The sequence below is a fragment of the Ceratina calcarata genome, unplaced genomic scaffold (genome assembly GCF_001652005.2).
Source record: "Ceratina calcarata isolate Rehan_Ccalc_2016 unplaced genomic scaffold, ASM165200v1 scaffold165.2, whole genome shotgun sequence".
NCBI lineage: Eukaryota > Metazoa > Arthropoda > Insecta > Hymenoptera > Apidae > Ceratina > Ceratina calcarata.
In genome coordinates this window covers 357,333-376,444 of record NW_017137815.1, presented here as the reverse complement: position 1 = coordinate 376,444, position 19,112 = coordinate 357,333, and the positions used below count along the sequence as shown (strand labels likewise).

At 45.2% G+C, this 19,112-nt stretch overlaps 1 protein-coding gene across 2 annotated transcripts in view; it reads left to right on the top strand.

Annotated features, from left to right (window-relative positions):
• LOC108632696 (insulin-like growth factor-binding protein complex acid labile subunit) overlaps positions 1-19,112 on the top strand; it is a 58,416-nt gene that overhangs the window by 12,250 nt on the left and 27,054 nt on the right. Inside the window, exon 2 of one of the 2 annotated variants that reach the window (XM_018037422.2) lies at positions 12,115-12,171. The exons of the other annotated variant lie outside the window; for it this stretch is intronic. Within the exon in view, the coding sequence (XP_017892911.1) occupies positions 12,115-12,171 (57 nt within the window). The remainder of the gene's footprint in view (positions 1-12,114; positions 12,172-19,112) is intronic. 2 annotated transcript variants of the gene reach the window in all.

Here is a 19,112-nt window from a genome sequence, read left to right as displayed (position 1 = left end):
ATTTTTCGCAATTTTGAAAATTTTTCGTCAGCGTCAATACTTAATTGGATATTTCTTTCTGTACTTTTTAGCACGTAGCTATTTGTTATTAGCATTATTCTTCTGACGTCTGATTTCTTTTTAATTATAGGAAATGCTTTTTATAAGGTACATAAACTTTTGAGATTGACTATGTAGCCAATACATCTTTAATTTGTACGATTGTTCGCAATTTTTGGAAAAAATACCGTAGGCCATTTTGCAGTTTGCACAGAATTACAAATAGCTCGAGCCATCGATACACTTGAAACTTCAAGCTTAGGCTTACGATTAGCGTAGATGGGCTCAGGCATAATGTACGAGTTAATCATTGATGAGATAATGTGTCGCGCTGAAAATCGATAGTTATAAATTCCGTCGATTAATTCATCGTTTAGCGACACTGTTCGCGTCCCGTTTACAAATATTTTTATACTCTCGCGCAGGTTTTATGCACGTTGGACGACACGCTGATAAACAATAAAGTTTCAATAATTCTTTCTGCAAATATTGTCGGATAATTTGCAGAGAGTTTCCATTCGCGCTCGCTGTGACACCTTGTTAACAAACAACCTAAATTGTTAATTTAAGCACGCGAGAGGAGATGCAGCGCGGAATAAATCTTCTTTCCCCCTTTAAATACGCGTCTCCCTGCTAATTGGTAGCTACGTCGCTTTGACGAAATCAATCAGTGTAGCAGAGAGAGTGTTGCAAAGCTTCGCGTCGTCGTAACGGCGCGACGGCCCGGTTCTGATATTCAAATTAGAATTTTCCACGCGTGTCAGAAGCGAACACGCGCGCGCGCGCGTCGGAATCATTAACACCCGCGTCGCGATAAAGCGATTCCGCGTTCGTCTATTAACGAACGCGCGACGCTGCACCAGCCTGGAAGCTTTCAATTTATGCCATTAACGTTCCTTTTTCCCCACCGCGAAAAGCGTTCCGCCTCGCGGCTTTATGTATCTGCCGCGCTCCTATCCTTCACGCGCCATATCGTATCCCGTTGTGTGCCCGTGCCCGCGTCCGTGTGCGTTGATAATAATTTATTCCGCCTAATGGCGGACGCACAAACCGGCTATGTACACCATGCGTCGAGCTAACGAGGCGAAACGAAGCGAAACGTTGCACCGGCGCACCGCGGCGCCTGTTAAAGGAATTTCAGACACGACCCGACCAAAATTTAAACAAACAGAATACACGCTTTGAAAAAAAGGATCCCTGGCCGAAATTAGGTTATATACCGTCATGCAAACAATTGTAATAATTAATAATAATAACGATCGTAGAGCGAGGAAATCGTTTATTTTTACAAGCGATATAGCTTAGCTTTTTTGTATCGTTTCTGATGGTTACCGTCAGCTCGAATCGTATGTAATCCCTGATCGACTTTGAGTTTATCCAACGTATTTGAAATGGCAGAGAAAAAATTGAGTTCACTCGCGGAAAATTCGGCGTCGAATTCGTCTCTCGCATCCGTAATGACGGAAGCCAAGTGGCAATGCGCGGCACACAAACACGTGCGAGCCACGAAATTTATGGTGTAAGCTCCTTCGGAATCGACGCGACGGCGCGGCGAGGCGAGCTTTCGCGCAAATTCTCAAGTGATCAAAGCTCACTGTATCTACCTACCTATCTATCTATCTATCTGTGTGTTGGGTTAGGCTAGGTAGGTAGGAAGTTCGCCCCGGATATTCCGAATTCCTAATGCGATTCACGTAGAGACTAGTACGCCTGTGGGAAATGTACCCTTCTACCGCCTTTGTGTCTGTGTCTCAGGGATACCTAAGGTGTCTCACAGTTCTCAAACTTCATCAGTCTGTTATATACATTATATAGAGGCACGTTTTGTATACTGGACCATCGGGCGTACATTTTTTATGGCCAGCGGTTGGGAAATCGCGATTTTCTCGTAGAGACTCGGTTCCCGCGTTCTCTTTCCGGGCAGAGGAAAAGCGCAGGGGCAGCGAAATTCTTCGATTAAAAGAAAATATCGAAGTAGAAACCGAAGCGAAAGAAAAGCTGACCGAAGAGGCTGGAAAGTCGTTAGTTAAACCGGAACCACTCTTGTACTTACGTTTCCCGTTGGTTTATTCTGGGATACTTGGATAGTAGCAGAGAGAGGATTCCTTTTGCATCGATCTTCGTCTGACGGCGCGGCGAGCAGCTGGCGATCATAAAGAATCGAAACAGAGTGACGGGATCGAGCTTAATGGATTCGGGTAATTACTTTTCCTACATCCACTCCCTCTTCCTCTGGTTAAAAGACGTTTAGTCGGGAAAGAGCGAGCCGAGAGCTCTTTCATAAAACCGGGGGGGGGAGAACAGAAAGAGTCCAGGGGTGGATCCCGTTGGGGTTAAAACCGCGAAAACTATTGGACCTTTGCCTCTTTTATGGTGTTTCCATAAATGAAAAATGCCTTTGTAATGTGTTACGAGAGAGCCTTTGGGATTCTTTGAACATTTATACGCGGGACGAGTCAATGGGACCTGCTACCGATGTAACTTTCCATTTACATATTGTCTTTGTTCGAACGAGCTTCATGCGTCAGCTACGGGGTGTATCGTACTTCCGGTCGATTCCATGAATTAATGTTTTCGATCTCGCAACTGACTCGACGGGCGCAGAGATATTTCAATGGCGATATTACGTTGCGCAGACAGGAATTTCTAAGACAATTGCGCAGCTGGCTGTGGCGACGGAACGTGCTCGGATTACTTTTAATTCGGTAACGCGACGCGTTCCACGCGGAATTTAGCATGGGACGGGGAACGTCTGAGACGGTTGAATTTTTGACGGAGGATATCGAGAATCGAGGAGTCACCATCTGCCATAGAGCATACGGCAACGGCGGCGTCGGAACGGCATTGGCACAGGGCACAACCAAGGAGGAAGCCAGACGCGAGCGCGTGCCTACACGCGAGTTTCAAGCCGCGCCAGCTGTTCACGAAAACGAAACGCAGCTGTCGTTTCGGAACCTGCGACGATCTCTCGACCCAGTCTCGCAATTTTATCGCGGTGAACTCGACGGGAAAGTGCTTCGACAGAGAGAGAAAGATAAAGGGAAGGAGAGAGACGAGAGTCGAAGGGAGAGACAGAGAGAGGGGAAAGACCGATATGAAGTAACAGACACTCACTTAATTCTGTATTCATCTACGTTGAAAATTGTTATTTATCACTGCGTGGGAATTAATTTTACATTTGGATGCTCGTTACTCTACCGACAAATTTTCTGTTCGCTTCTAAAAACGTTTCAAGTCGAACTTTCAAAGACAAAAACCGAACAGGAGGTGACAAAGGGGAAATAGAGGTTGGGCAACAACCTAGATGAAAGGAGTAAGTGAAAATTATTCCCGGAAAATTTCACTCCAGCCCTCGGAAGAGGAACGAGGAAGAGGAGTAAGGTTTTTCCACTTTTTACCCTCGCCTACTACCCCCTTCCTCTTTTTGTTTTCACGCCAGGGGATGCGTTAAGTTAAAGCCCGGCCCGTAATCCGGCCGATGCAATCAAGTAGATGAGACTGGGACCACCCCGTCCGCCCGTTACTCACCCCCTCCGACCCTCACTTGGCCGTCGTCATCCCTCTTCTTCCCGTAAACCCGTCAGATCTCTCCTTCCCGCCTGGATGTCTCCTCTGGTTAGACTTGTCCAACCCTCCGCCACCCCTATTTTTTAAACCAACCTCCTGCTATACCCCTATTTCTTGGTTGGGAGAGCCGCGACGGTAACGAAGCTTAAGCCACCTCCGCAAATCATTCGTTTTACGCGATATCGCCGGTGTCGGTGAGACAATTCAGGGTTGAATAATGATTACAAACAAGAACGTTTATCGTAAAAAGGAGGATCGTAGACTTTCTTTCGTTCTATGGTATTTGTGCGATTTAATTATTACAGAGAATTAAAGGGGCATATTTGTAAATTGGCCACTATTTTATTTATTACATACAATTTTATAATTGATATATAGGTACAAAAATGAAATACGAGAAGAGTGAATATGCTTCTTAACCAGAGACACGTAACCACGAGGGGACTGAAAGACCGAAGGGATGAAATGATCGTCAGCGTTCCCTCAAACAAGATATTGCAACCGGGAATTTCGTAAGGGATGCGCGATAAGAATTCTTCCTCTTCCACCCTCGCTCTTTTCCCCTTCGATTCTCTTCCATTTAGTCGGACGGACAGACGGTAGGTGGGGAGTGAAAGGGGCCGGGTGCGGGTGGGGGTGGAAGGAACGAGTCTTTGAGTGCTCGTTGGCGCATAAGCGCCTCGGCGTTTAAAGAAATTTTTTGCCCCTTCTTCTCCTCCTGTGAAAGAGAGAAGGTGGGAAGGGGCTGAGTCTGAGGTAATTGTGTCTAGGGAGAAGAGAAAGGGTTGGTTTCGCGAGGGAAAGAGCCAGTGAATCGTAGTTTATGAGACACCTGTACGGGTACAGATTTCAAGCAGCATTCTAATTGAATCTATAATTAGAATCTTTAATTAATTAATAATTACGCGTCTCCTAATTGAAGCGAATTTGTCAACGATCCAGTTGCTTCGTTTAATGAACGGCTCGGTTATGTTGCGTGATTTTTACAATTTTTTCGTACAATTACACAGATGTGCTCCGAAGACGATTGGTGATATACGTGTACATAGTCGATGAAAATTAACCTAATTAAACCAAAACGAAGAAGATAAAAATAATTAATTACTACAATCGGGCAAACATTTGACAAGCGGATTAACGCGAATCCTTCCTTGTAGATTCGTGCAATTGTCTTTAATTATTGTAGCTTGATTCCTGGTACAGTTTAAAATGTTCTAAGCGGGCGCGAGGGGCTTTATGAACGCTGCCAGGCGAAGAACCGAAGGGGTGGAAAACGGGGAAAAGCCGGACGTCGTAATCGGCTTAAAACCGGATTAAACGTGGTTTTGATATCAGAATCCGTATGAGAAGACGAGCGTGTACCACTTTTTTTTCTGTTTATAAAATTTCGTAGTTTCCTTCTCTTTCAAATCCAATTAATGCGCCTAGATTTTTTCCTACGTTTTTTCCTCGTGAGCTCCGTAATTGGTCCTCTTAATGAATATTCCGTGGCCGTCTTATCTCTCAATTAATTTCCCGCTACCGTAAGGTAATTTCAATTAAAACACAGAGTTCCAAAACGTCATTATGCACAAATCTTACATCGAACACAATATTGAGAGGTAATAGTCGATCTCATTGAAAAAGTTTGACCCAAAGTTAGCCCGTGATTAATTGAAATCTCGACGGTGTTTAATACGTTTTATAATGATATATACGTATAATACTCGAACGGCATAAGGATACAGAGAAAGTTTTTAATTGAGACAATTGGGTGGGTGGGTTTATAAGGTTCCTTTGAACGGATTCTAAACGGAGCGGCTCGCGCGTCGAGAGCGAAAAGCCCTCAAATGCCTCCGCGAGGAATTAGCTACGATCGAACGATTTTTATGCTCGCGAGAAGAAAAGTGGAATCATCCACGTCCGATTGGATTTTAATTCGAGCCTCGAGCTTCAAAGATCGATTCATAATCGAGAACTTAGCCGAGCGTCGAGCGAATCCTCGGACCGTCCAATTAGAAGGCGGAACAGTGGCCCTCGAAGACTCTTCCCAGCCAGATTCTCTATGAAGATTCGATTGAAAGGGCAACTTCCCAGCCAAGCAATTCCCACGGAATAAAAAAAAAATTAGATCACCGTTGCCTTTTTCTTCTGTGGTTTATTTTTAAACAAATTCTACTGTTATTCGTTAAATTTAAATCGAATTAGGAAATCCTCCGGCGACGAATTGCCGATTTTGATTTTGATAAATTAATTTTCGTGTCCCGCGCTTTGACTCGCGCTCGAGAATGAAAAGGCTCGTTATTAATGGGCGGATGTATAAAAAAGCGGACATATAAAATGACGCACGGGACACATATTGTCCCGCGGCGGATCAGGAACGTTCCCCGGGACACGTACGCGTCGAAAGAGGTTAATCCCTGGCCAGTTTATATAAATCCAGGTTCTGTACGAGTTTTAAGTCGAACAGCAGCGCGCAGCAGCGGTAGCAACTGATAATTGACTTTTTCAAACAGCGCCGCGTGCCCCGATTCCCCGTCATTTCTTTCACCTCCCCCCCCGTCGGTCGTGCTTCTTTTCATCCACTTCCACCGGTCGGCCCATTCGTCTTTTACTTTTTCCTAGCCTCTCTTCGTTCAACGTTGCTCGTACCACCCAGAAAACTGGCAGAAACTTTACTTTATTCCTTTCTCGCCGCGTTGCGTTGGCCCGGAGATCTTTGGCGCCGCGTTTTTTAAAGTAAATAAAACTTTACCGCCCGTTCCTAGTTTCTATTTGAATCCGGCGACGATGACAAACGAGGGAAACCGACCCTAGAGACTGTGCGAACACCCTTCCCTCTCGTCCATTGTACGTACGACAGACCCGAGACAAGTGTTTTTAAACACGAGATCAAACATTTGTCGTCGATTAAGACGACTAGAGTTCGTCGCGTGTAAACGCGATGAAAAATGTTTTTCAAATTCCGAGTCAGAGGAGACGTTGTAGATAGTTTGTCTCGGAAGATGCGCTAGCGAGTGAAAAGCTGGTACGATGTCGTTAGACGCGGTGGAAAGTGAGCCAACACTGTTAACTAATACGATCAGCATTGTATCCCCGGGGCATCAAGGATCTCTACGAGTCGAGTGTCCACTCGAAACGGGGCTTAAAGTGTCCCCAACCGCAACGGGTTACCGAGTAGAGTAGAAGGTGAATCAGTGCCAAGAACTTGGGACGACGATCTTCTCCGGCTAGCCGGACCGCAAGACCGATACACCGACTTCAAAACTGAAACGAAATTTGAACGAAATTCGGAGGGAAACCACAGATATGGAAAGAGCGCGATCGGTAGGCGAAATTCACAGCGAAAACGGAATCGAAGTAGGAACTAGTAAAATCCGGAACTCACGCTCAAGAGGAAATAGAATAAAGTGGTTTTAAGATTGAAAATCAGAACGAAATATGATGAAAATGTAAGGAAGTTTAGTTCTAAATCGAGGATTAAAACGAAGTAGGAAAAGGTTGGATTTTGAAAATTTGAAAACAGAGTAGAAAGCGAAAATGGCGAAAACATTGGTGAACGTTTCTCGAAAATCGCAACAGAGAGGCGGACGGTTGTTTAAAATTGTGAATCGAATCGAGATTAAATGCAAAAATAGAGAGAGTGGAAAAGTAAGAGAAGGGTGAGAGAGACCGGTAATTCGAATTGCTCCCACGCTTCCCAGGGTTTCTCTTTTTTTTTTTCTTCCCCTCTTTCTCGCGTAACTCAATTTTCCCGTCGATAAAGAGTCTCAAAGAAAATCGAGGATCGAATGTATCGAATATCTCTTAAATTGCCGGTGTAATGGCACTTTTTAAAATTACTATCGGCCGCTACGCCAGGAGGAGAGGGAAGGTAATTCGGTTCCGTTGTCAAAGGGAAAAATGGTATCGGATTACTTTTTATTCGCGGGAAGCAAATCGAGGATCCTAAGTGATAAAGGTCCGCCCTTCCATCTCGATAAAATTGTACTCGTTACCGATCCGCCGACTCTCAATCCATCTCGTGACGTTTTCTCTACCGGTAGATACATTTTCACGGAACTGATAGAAGAAACGGAGGGGAAATTCGGTCAGGGAGCGCGCGGTAACGATTCGGAAAAGCGAACACGTTCCATCATAAGTATCTATGTAGCAGCAGCAGCAGCAGTAGTGGTGGCACGGCGGTTCTTGCTGACCACCGTGAAAATCCTCTCGCCTATCCGTTCTTTATTTTTTAGTAACATACTCCGAACCCGCTGGTCTGGACAAATCGCTTAACAATTATTAAACGAAACGCTTAACCGTTATTAAATCCATTTGTTACAATCGCTAACCCGCAAAAGTGAATATCGCGCGGGATAAAATTGCCGGTTCTGTAAAAATCGAGCCGGCTATTTTGAGGTCTCGCGATACCGGCGAATTGGCTCCACTTGGGCGAACTTGTGGCCGATTTACTTTCGCCGCAAAATTAAAACCGTTTCTCACCCCTCGAACTAATTATGTACGTAGCCACATACGATACGTTTCCAGCAACGCTTCTTGTTTGTATTCGCAATCTCTATAAATACGCGATAACGTTAACCACGAGTTACTTAACTACGCTAAAAGTGTGTCGCGGCCCGGAGAACATTAGAATAGAAGATACCGAGGTTGTAACGAGGGCTCAGGGAACCGCGCTGGTAAATTGGGATACACTGTCTCCAGATATTACCGAAGCTTCAAAAGTGGTAACTTCCGAGCACATTTCCCGTACGTATCTCGATACGTAACCGTTTCTACAGAAACCTATAGCCGAAGGGGGAGACGGGGGGAGGGGGGAGGGGGCGAGGACGGCGCGGGTCGACCCGGGGAAGACGATTGCTTTGCACTTCTGTGCACGCCCCCGGGGCAATCGTAAGTTGAGATACCCACTGGAGGAGAGCGAGAGAGTACCGATACTCTCTCGCTGTCTTTGCCCCATTCCCAGTTTTCGAATCGTGCGACGTTGAAGTCTCGTTCGCGGAACCCGAGTGTAAGAGGAAGGTTGGTGTAAGACTCGGTTAAAGAGGGTGGGTCCCAGACCGGGCGGGCCGGGTCGAGATCGATCGCTCGAACGTGCTTTCGGCTTTCGGCGTCCTCGAATATTACCCCGACCCATATATACAGTCGGTGACAAAATTCCACAAACCACTCGTGGAACCCTCTTTACAAAAGCGCGGGAGTTTATCTGTTTCACCACCAACGCCAGACCCCTCCCTCCCCCGCGTCGCGAATTATAAGGAACGTTATCAAACTCTAGCATATGCTCTTACGAAGCCGCATTTATTACATAGTTATTGATTTTATTACATGATCCATTGTTCGATACCTACCTATTGATTGATACCCGTCCCGTACGAAACTACACTCGTCGAGAAAGAGACAATATTTGCCCTCAGTAAAGTTGGATGAACTTTGAAGACGAACGTGGTATCGGTGCAGGCTCGTTAGCACTTGGTCTATTAACGAAGCATACGTCTGGCGATAACGATGTACATACATAGTATGTATATATATATATACATATATATTTATTATTTTTTCCTCACTTGAAATGTCTGACCGTTCGTACGGAGAATTTTGTGATAGACTGTAGACGTATATGTATGTATGTATGTATGTATGTCGGCTCGGCACACGTAATACCCATCGCGTATGTACTGAAATGTACTCGCGTATTTACGTGCGACCGAATATTGGACATATTGATGCCCATCGTCTTATGTACGCGCATATTATATCTCGCCTGTTTATATAATATGTATCGCGTAAATAGGTTACCGTGCTAATGCGGACATGTACGTGTGTGTACGCGAATGCAAATAGAATTTAGAGCCGTGGATAGACGCGGATAGGCATTAAGCTCGATGGAGCGAAGTCTGCCACGGTTTTCGGGTCGCGGGAACCTCTACTTCCCTATCTCCGTGCCACCGCGAGCTTTCGCGCATAAACAGTATCGACGCTTGTCAGAAAGACGGAGTCACGGTGTCGCGAGTTCTCTCGGTTTGTATCAAAGAAGATGAAATTGTATCGCACCTCGCTGTTTGTTCCCACGACCGAACACGATAATAGAATATCAATTGCTGGTTCGATGGAATTTATTTTTTCAATTGAACACATCGCACCTGGACAGGAATTCATTTTAGGGAATGAAATCGGTATGAAAACATTCAAGTTCGTTGGATTCCGTAAGTCTTCCACGCTCGTTCTTTGTAATTCGAAGCAAAGGAGGGTGGAATGTAACCTGTAACCTTTTATTTTCTACGTGTCGTTACATATAAGGTTTCTGCTGGGGTAATCCCTCGTATTTCGGGGCTAACTAGTAATACGAGTTTTCAATCGGGCTACGATCGACGATTGCTTCCTTTTATGAAACAGGATTCTTTCAATGGAATTAATTTCGATCGATGATCTCTTTCTAAATCTCCTTTGAACTTCTCTCGTATATTTCCATCGGTGAATCAATTACGAACGAAATTAAGCTAATGAATTCGCTAATAAAAGTCGACGAACGTTCATACGTGTTTAATAATAATGACAAACAACGAAAGGAATTTAATTGTACGGTATTTATAATTTATATTTGATCAGTACTTACCTGCATTCGCTTCTGTTCATTATAAATCTCATTCCCCAGTTATTGAATACAATTCCGTAGATTCCATCGGATATAACAAATTATATCGTATAATCAATGACGCTTCGTTTTGTACATTTTCGTTTATTTGATCATTCGTTCTATGAACAGAATAATTATGGAGTCTGCACCGACCAGCACGTTTTTATGAATATGTGCGTGAAGAATATTTGTTCGACCTAATTAACGCTTTATTCCTGTTATTGTTGTTTAACGATGTCGGAATGATCCTCGATTACAGGATTGTATAAGTGAAAAAAGTTTATTCTACTTAACAAGTTTGCGTATTACAATTTAGCCATTTCGCGTCAATCGGGAATTCGGATAAGCAATTTTAGTTGACGCGATTCCAAGGGTATAATTAACGGGACCATCTCAATTAGAAACGGGTTAAGGGGAGGGTCGGCGGGGTACATAATCGCGTTCGCGGAGAGAAGAAATAGCGAGTAACGACAATGGCCCCGGTCGTCGTCGACGAGCGGTCCGGGGTTTCGAATTCATCAATAATAGTTTACAACAAGTTTCTAGAGCGATGCGCGCGTGCGTTCGCTCTGCTGTAACATTTAGTCAGCGTTCTCGGCGGGGAAACTCGGTTTAACTGAACTTAACCCAGTTTAACCGCTGTAAATTTCATACCCTCCACCGCTATTCGCTTCGCCACGCGGCTCTTCGCCCGCTCGCCTCTCTATACTAGCCATCCGTATACGTACACTTACGCGCAAGTATAGAAACCGTCCCGTAAAACGGGGAAATCGAAATAACTCCGTACTTACGTAGGTAGTAGGTACACAGGTACGGACACTTCACCGGGAAATTTCAAGAAAAACGTTCAACTTAACGTTAAGCGTTCGGATGAAAAATAAACGTCGCTACGGCTAAGGATAGCGTTCGACTCCGATGCACCACGGGCATTAATTCGTGACCGGGCATTCGAGCCGTGACGTCGAAAAAGCCGACCCTCCTTGTTTATTCTCGTAACACCGAATCGCACGAAATAATTCGATCATTTCGATCGTACAATCTATTATCCACGGCTTTTAAATAAGATTGTTTTATTAACGATTATGTACGCCCGTTCTTGATTGTTTCTCTTTTCCTGGTACGATAATGTCAGGACTCGGCAGTGCGTGGTTGCATCAAACGGATTTACCGTCATATTTCATTTGATCCTCCGTTCATTTTCCAATTGTCATCCAATTTGCTGGCGAACGAACGGTAACAATGCGATGCGGTGCGATGCAGCCTTCGGTAGCGATAGGAGTTAACTAAATTCAACGGGGGATGGTGAAATCGATGGAACGCCAATCAACGACGTTGAACCGCAACAAAAATCCTCAGATTCCCTGTGTATCCGTCCATCCATCCGGTTGCAAATACCTGGAAACAGAACTCCGGGAAACATTCTTGACGTTCTATAGAGGATCGAACGGGCCATAGAGGAGCCCGTATACACGCCAAATGACTAACTAACTACCGGCTAACCGTTAGCGATAGTTGACCAGTCGAATAGTTTGACTGTACGAATTCTTGCGGCGGTGGCGTCAGTTTTCCCGGTTTCTTCGCCGAACTATGCAGGGAACTATGGCCGGAGCTATGCCGGTTGCCTTCGAAAACTGCTCACTTGCCCAGTTTCGCTTGTCCTTAGGTTCCTACAAATTGGCTTATACATTTTTCCACCTCGGCTCCAGCTGTTCGCTGGGAAATCGATGAACGAGGTGTACCAACGGTCGTAGGCAATTTTCAAATTACAAGAATTCCCGAGGAGTTTCCTGTGCCGCGTGCCAAACGACTGACTCCCTGTGTTTTATCGCTCGGTTCCACGAGACTCCCGATGCGGTAGATCAACCTAACGAGAAACTCTCTTCTCATTTCAGATGAATCATCAACGCGAGTCATCCGACCAGAATTCGCCAGCCTCGCTGATCGCACCAGTGAGTCTCTATTTTCGATCGTCTTGTACGTTTAGATTACGAACCGCGGCAATTCGCCGGTTTGATCGTCAGACAAAATATCGTACGTAACTCGTAACCGGAACAAATTCGATAGTAAACGCAACGCGTAGAATAGCGTCGTTGGTACGTGGTTGTTACCGAAACACGTGTTAACGCGTCCGAGAGTTATTGCAAATAAAACGCGTGGTCGAAAGTTTCGAAGGTCGTATCGAGGCAACGACTACAACTATAACTATAACTATAACGAGACCCGGGGCTGCGGAGTTGGTTGACCCCTAACGTGTTCTCGTGTTCGCGTTCAACGCGGGTATCTTGAAAATCTCGTGGGTCAGGGCGTGGTGTGGCAATCAGGTTCCCCTGCCACGTTCACCCGGCTAACTTCCCTCTCGTCCGGCTTATTCATTCACCGAACACGTACAACGTAACGTCAAATTCTGTTTATTTGTTCAACGAAATTAGCCGTTACCATTGTAACAAACAGTTGGCTGGAAATTACGATTCGATACAAAAAGAGAAATGGTCGAAACATCTGAATTGCTTCGTCGACGTCCCACGCACGGTTCTCGATATCTACCCTCAGGTTCAATCGAGGGACAATAAAAAATTGCACGCTCGATCCGTCGTTAGCCGGGAAATTCGCACGTATGTGTGCGTATACCGATTACCATCGGTCAGTCGGGGTCGCCGGGCTCGAGGTATCTCGATAATTATCGTGTGCAAGGGTGACTATGGGTCGAGTTTAGGGTGGACAATAAAATCCGCTAACTGACAGCAACCGTTATCAACGGCGCTACGAAATTGCCAACTGTCACGCACTTTGACGGTGATGGTCCCGGTGTCGGCGACGCGAGTGGAAGACCTGCCGCGCCGTACCGTGACCACGCTGTTGATAATAATTGCCACTTTTCCAAATTAATGACGCTCCACCCTAGTTTCGCCTATTAATCAACCGGGGTCGTAGTTTTAATCCATTTGAAAGCGCGACGTCCGTAATGCGTCCGAATATAATAAAACAAAACGATGGGTCGAAATAGATACGGTCGGAGTTTACGATAAGGAAATTGATACGTATTTTTATGGATAAAATAAAATTTAAACGGAGATCAAAGCGAGCATCGTTTCATTCAACTCGTGATCGCGATCCAGATGCACGGACGGCTAGTTTATTCGACGAGTACAATCTATCAGTTGATATTTACAAGCTTAACGATCTGTAAACTCGACTATGGCCTGTGAAAAATGAACGAGTCCCGCACAAAGCACCGGGAATCATTAAACACTTTTATCGAACCGGGTTTGCTCGGGTAAATAACTCGAGTGGCTCTCGATATTACCTCTTTTTTCGCGTCTAACCGCGAATCGACGTAACGGAAAGGGAGATAATCGCGTTTCGAGTCGCAAAGGTACACCCCGGATCCGCGTATTCCCACATTTTCTCTCCTCGTTTCTTCTATTTTCCCTATCTCGTCCCGTAGCTTTTTAACTCCCTGTCCCCTGCCCCCCCCCCTCCGGTTCTCGTTCCGAAACGATGAATCTCCGAGTTAAAAGCAAAAGCAAGAGTCGCCGATTCGAGCGACGAAAGCCAAAAGATAAAAGGTAGCCCGAGCTGGCTCCGGTCTCCGTTCGATGGGAAAATCACATTAGCGATGTTTCGGTAATCGCTTTTGTCGCGATAGAGTGATTGACAGCGTCGAGCCAATCAGTTTTTCCCGACTGGAAAATCCTTTTTTTTTTTTTTTTACCAGACCTATTCATGACGTATCCGTCCATACGTGCGTTCGTTCGATTCGACTCGGCGCGGCTAATTCGACGGTTGCCCATGAAGGTTTCGAGATCCCTTTGCATCGTGGAAAATTGATCGATTCTTGTCCGGTTACACAGCTCTACTCCAAGAGTTAATTAACGGCTAGCGGATTTTCAATTTAGAAATCTGGTAAGTAGCAGGAAGAATGTGAAGTTACTCGTTCGCCTGGGAATTACGTTAAATAAAACGGGGTGATTAATCACGGTATTCTCGAGGACCACGCGAAGAGCTGGTTCGCGGTCATAAAACAAACCTGAAATTAGAAATGAAATAACCTTTACGAGGGCAAAGAAACCGTGGCAGCGGGTAATTATAGGCTGGAGGACATTCCATGGGGGTGGAAAATAGAGTGTAGTTCATATTTACCCTTATCGCGTCCTCCGGGTGGCCATTAATCACCGGAAGGGAGGAGGGAGCCTCGGGAGTCGATCATTACCCGGTACCCGTGGGTTATCGCGTATTTGTAATTACACCCTCCTAATATCTTCCTCATCGGGATAGTACCTAATCACGAGTGTGTCCCCCCGGTTCGCTGAGATTGTACTCGGTATAGTATTCCCGTTTGTTAGCGAAATGAATCAATTTCGGCTAAAACCAGTCCCGGACGAGCAGCTAGTTAACCCCGTTAATTAATTGATCGAAGACGGGAAGCGTTGATCGCCGCACGGCGCAGAGCCATCGAGATAAAGGAAAGGTAGTAGATTTCGGATTCAGATCTCAAACCGTCATTTCGAGAACAGGGCGAAATTGCTTTTTTCCCTGTTTCGTTATTACCGAGAGACGATTTATCAGTTTCGATCTGCATTTATTCATTCTTGCCCGACGCTAATTAACGTAAGCAAAGATCGTTATCTCCTTTGAACTCGGTCTACTTCTTCTCCTTCCTTCGTCACGCTCATGCTCTTACGAGCATAGCTCCTTCTTCTCACCCTCTTGTATGCGTACACTGAGAGCGTTTGCACCCCGGCTAACCCCTCGAAGACACCACCACCAATGGCACCAGCAGCAGCAGCAGCAGCAGCAGCAGGCCCTTGCATCGGGCATCGACCGTCTGCCACCCTCGCCGATGCATCTTCTTCCGATTTTCCTTTCCCCCTCGACTTTGATTCGCTCCCTCGCCACTTTGCCACGCCACCCCATCGGATTCTTTCCCTTTGCTCCCTGTTTCCGGGTTTCTCTCCCCGATTCCAGACCGCCCTCCTCCCTTTCAGACCCTTCTCGTATCGCCCTCTTTCGCTTTTATTCTCGGTATTCTGACAGGCAAGAATTCGGGGCTGTGCAACTCGAATACACACTGGCAGCCTCATAAAACTTTGCCAGGCGATTGAAAATATTGACCGGATGATACCCACTTCGTGCATCAAAGATCTCGCCAACTATTTCATTAAAGAATTTGCGTACGTGGTACTGGACGAACGTGATGTTTGTTTAAAATATCGTCGCATCACGCTGTTTAGTCGGACGAGCTCGTTAACGAATTAAATATGCATCAATATTGAATAAAGATGCAAACGTTTTCAATTTAATTATGACCGAGAGCATTTGCAGCGATTTCGCTGATACAAAATTCATTCGTTTATCCCCAAGAGCTCGGTCCCGCTTCCTTTATTTTTTTGTTAAAACCACTGTCTTGTTTAATCTTGTTTCAAAGAATCTGTCGCTTCCGTTCCTGTTTGAGATTCTTCCCCGTGTAACGTCCGTGCAGTTTAAAGCGAGGCCAGGTCGGGAGGAAACGCAGTTCCTCAAAGGATTAAAAGGAAAAGCTTCGGCCATTATTCCAAAGTCTACAATTTACCCTTCTCTCCCGGCGGCCTTTAGTTTGAGGTCCGCAATTAGAGCGAACGAGATCTCCCTCTTTATTTACTGTTTACCACCCTTAACGGTTTAAACTGAACACCGAAACGGATATCGGTGTCATCCGCAATCTTCGCTGAGATATCTCGTCCGCGAATAACTTCTCCGGGAATTGCTTTTAAACAGGGGCAAAGGGAACGAATCGCTTGCCAGAATTTGTCCACAATTATTCCGGAATTTGTTTTAATTGCAAGGAGCAACTCGGATAGTTTGGAAAAGCGTTAAACGTTGTCGTCGATCGAGTTTTCATGTTTATCTCGTCCGGATTTCGTACAAACTCGGTTATCTCCTGCTCTGGAACATAATTAGACTCGGACAATCTTTATTTGGAAAAGATTTAATATCGTATGTGTGTACGCAATCCCGTTTCGTCCACCCTCGTTCGTTCACGCTCTATCTATCTCCGTATCCATCTTTCTCGACCCCCTGTCCACCCCTTAAGCAAGAAACAGAGAACAACCCTCCCGTGGTAGGAAAAAATTTCAAGCCGGGCAAGTTTCGGTCTCCGCCCCCGCGTCGTCGAAAGAATTGTTTTGAGAAAAATACGGGCTCAAGGAAAAAGGTTGGTAGCAATAGGGGTGGAAACGGTAAAAATAATAGAAACAGTAGAAGCAGTGGAAAACAGCGAGAAAGGGAACGAGATACGAATTCGTGAAAACTCCTCTTAAGGGTCGGATTAAGGGGTGGGTTCTGGTTTGGATCGTTCCGAAGTGGGGAGTATAAATTTTTTGCTCGCGCGATAGCAGACGGAACAACGAGAGACGAAAGTTTTCTCGATGCATTATTAATCCGTGGCACGTATTATTCAACCATCGGTCGTATTACTCGTTGCACTGTTGCGTTTAACAGTTTATCCTCTTACAACCGTGAGATAAAATGCGACGGGTTGAGTTACTCGACATCTTCCAATATTACACAATTTTCCTTTTAACAAAATTGCGTGGGAATTATTTTGTTCAGAGGTCGCCTCCGTTTCTTGGCAAGGGGTGGCGTTTAAACCGAGACGTGCAGGCAGTGACTAGCGTGGGACGGGGTGGACAAAATTGAAGGAGAGAAAATTGTGTGCGACTTATGGCACGTATCCAGAAAACCCCGTAACAACCGCGGCGTTATGGCCCCTCTGGCTCGAGTATTTGTGTTTACGGGTTATAAAGTCAACCGTGTTAACTCTCCTCTTCCACGTCCCCCTCCTTCCCCCGTCCCTCTTTCTCCCACTCGTCGCCTGTTTTTCTCCTTTTACGTCCCAAAATTGATTGGCAATTTTCAGTGCCGTTGCGATCTCTCGAATTCCGTTAAAGTCTTCCTCGCACATTCGACGACATCTATTATATTTCAATCAGCACCGGAAAAAATGATTTTTACGGTAAATATTACTCGACAAATGAAACGAAATTACAAACACTCGTATTCGTCTTTTTCCAAGTATTTAACGAAACTAAATAACTATTCTAGAAATTGTTTCCTGCCGTTAATGGAAGACGAGTGATAACTAGTTTAAATGTTTTTATATCAGTTGCTATTGCAACTCTGATTCTGAGACACATATTTGAAGTCGATGAACTGGACGATAAACGTTGTTTTCGACACAGTTCACGAACAAACGTGTTAAACGTTACACTGTCGATTTCGTTCTCTTTTACATCCGCAGTTATTCTTATTTACCTCGATTTCTCCTTCCTTTTTACTTCAGCGGAGATCTTTTTATTTATACCACGATATCGAGGAGAAATAGCTGAACCGAGCATCGGCGAGCATCGCGTCTCGTCGGCGTTTATTCGCGATTAACTCGCGAGAATTTCCCGTCGAGAACGGGTCTTTTCGTCTGGAATCTCTCTCTCTCTCTCTCTCTCTCTCTCTCTCTCTCTTTCCCCTGGAATTTCGTTCCGGGTCGCGGAACATCGATTTTCCCGGATGGGGAGAGAACGAGAGAGAGAGAAACTACGAGAGAGACGAAGAGGAAGAAAGACATAAAGCAGAAACCGCGCCCGTTTGACGAAATACTCTCTCTCTCTCTCTTTCTCTCTGTCACTCTCTTTCTATCGTTTCTTACGCTTCAGAATTGTCATTTCTTATTGCTAAATTTTTGGAGCGATTCCCAGATTCGCATTCTCAAAGCGTTACCCCCTTGATTCAACGTTAACCCCAGGATATTAAATAAGGATTAAGTATGAATAGAATAGAAATACGCAGAGAACGTAAATAAAATAATAAACAGATTGTATGGTATTTTTTATTAATAACGGTTACGTGGAAATTGGAACATAAATCGAAACGGAAATTAGAAAGACAAAATGTTTAACGAAGTAGCTTTCTATTTTTATCGGAAAAATGTTTGACTAATTACGAATAGATTTGCATTTTCATATTGTTGCCTGAAAAAGCAATTTCGTAGAATACTCGGGCCGAATGTACAAGTGGAGCGTGAAACAAATTATCCCGTCTTTATCATATCGTCTCGCGAATTGACTCGCATCGTAAGTTTTGAAGCGAGACACCCTATACACAATCTGGGATAAGTAGTAGGCGTGTATCGCATCCAACAACCCAGTTAAGGGTGGCAGAGTAAAAGAGAGAGGGACGGGGTACGGGAGGAGAGAGATAGAGAGACCCAGTTTTCCAAGCTTCCAGCACAGGCTGCACGAAACTAAGAAACGTGTACAGGAGTTTCGCCCCTCGCGACGACAAGAAGCGACGAGTACAATTAGCTTTCACGGAGTTGACAGAGAGAGGGAGAGACGGAGAAACAGAGGGACCGGGGGTGGGAGTAAGGGAGATAGAATCCGGTAGAGACGAGAGAATTACTCGGAGGAAACAAGACTGGGAAACACGGGCCGGGAGAAAAAGTAAAAAAAAAAAAAAGAAAAAGAGAGGAAGAAGACGCTGGGGAGGCAATAAAGAGGAGAACAAAAGGGGTTGTCGTCGCTCTTGAGAATAAAAAAAGGAAAAGGGGGCGAGAACGAGAAACGTGGCTCGGGGAAAAGACGGAAGCGACGCGAGAGAGAAGAGATTCTCGCGTGCTAGCGCGAGTCCGAGAGGGATGGATAGACAGAGAGGAAAGCGATAAATAAAAAAGTTGTACATACAGGATACATCGGAGAGAGTTCTACTTCGAGTTATGGTATCGATAACTCGCGTGTCGCGCAAGATACTTCCCTTACGTGCTGAACCCTTCTTTTTCTTCCATCCACCTCGTTTTCGACGACGACCACCACCTCCCCTGGCGTAACGGAGCAGCGCAGCGCTGGAACGTATCCTCCAAGAA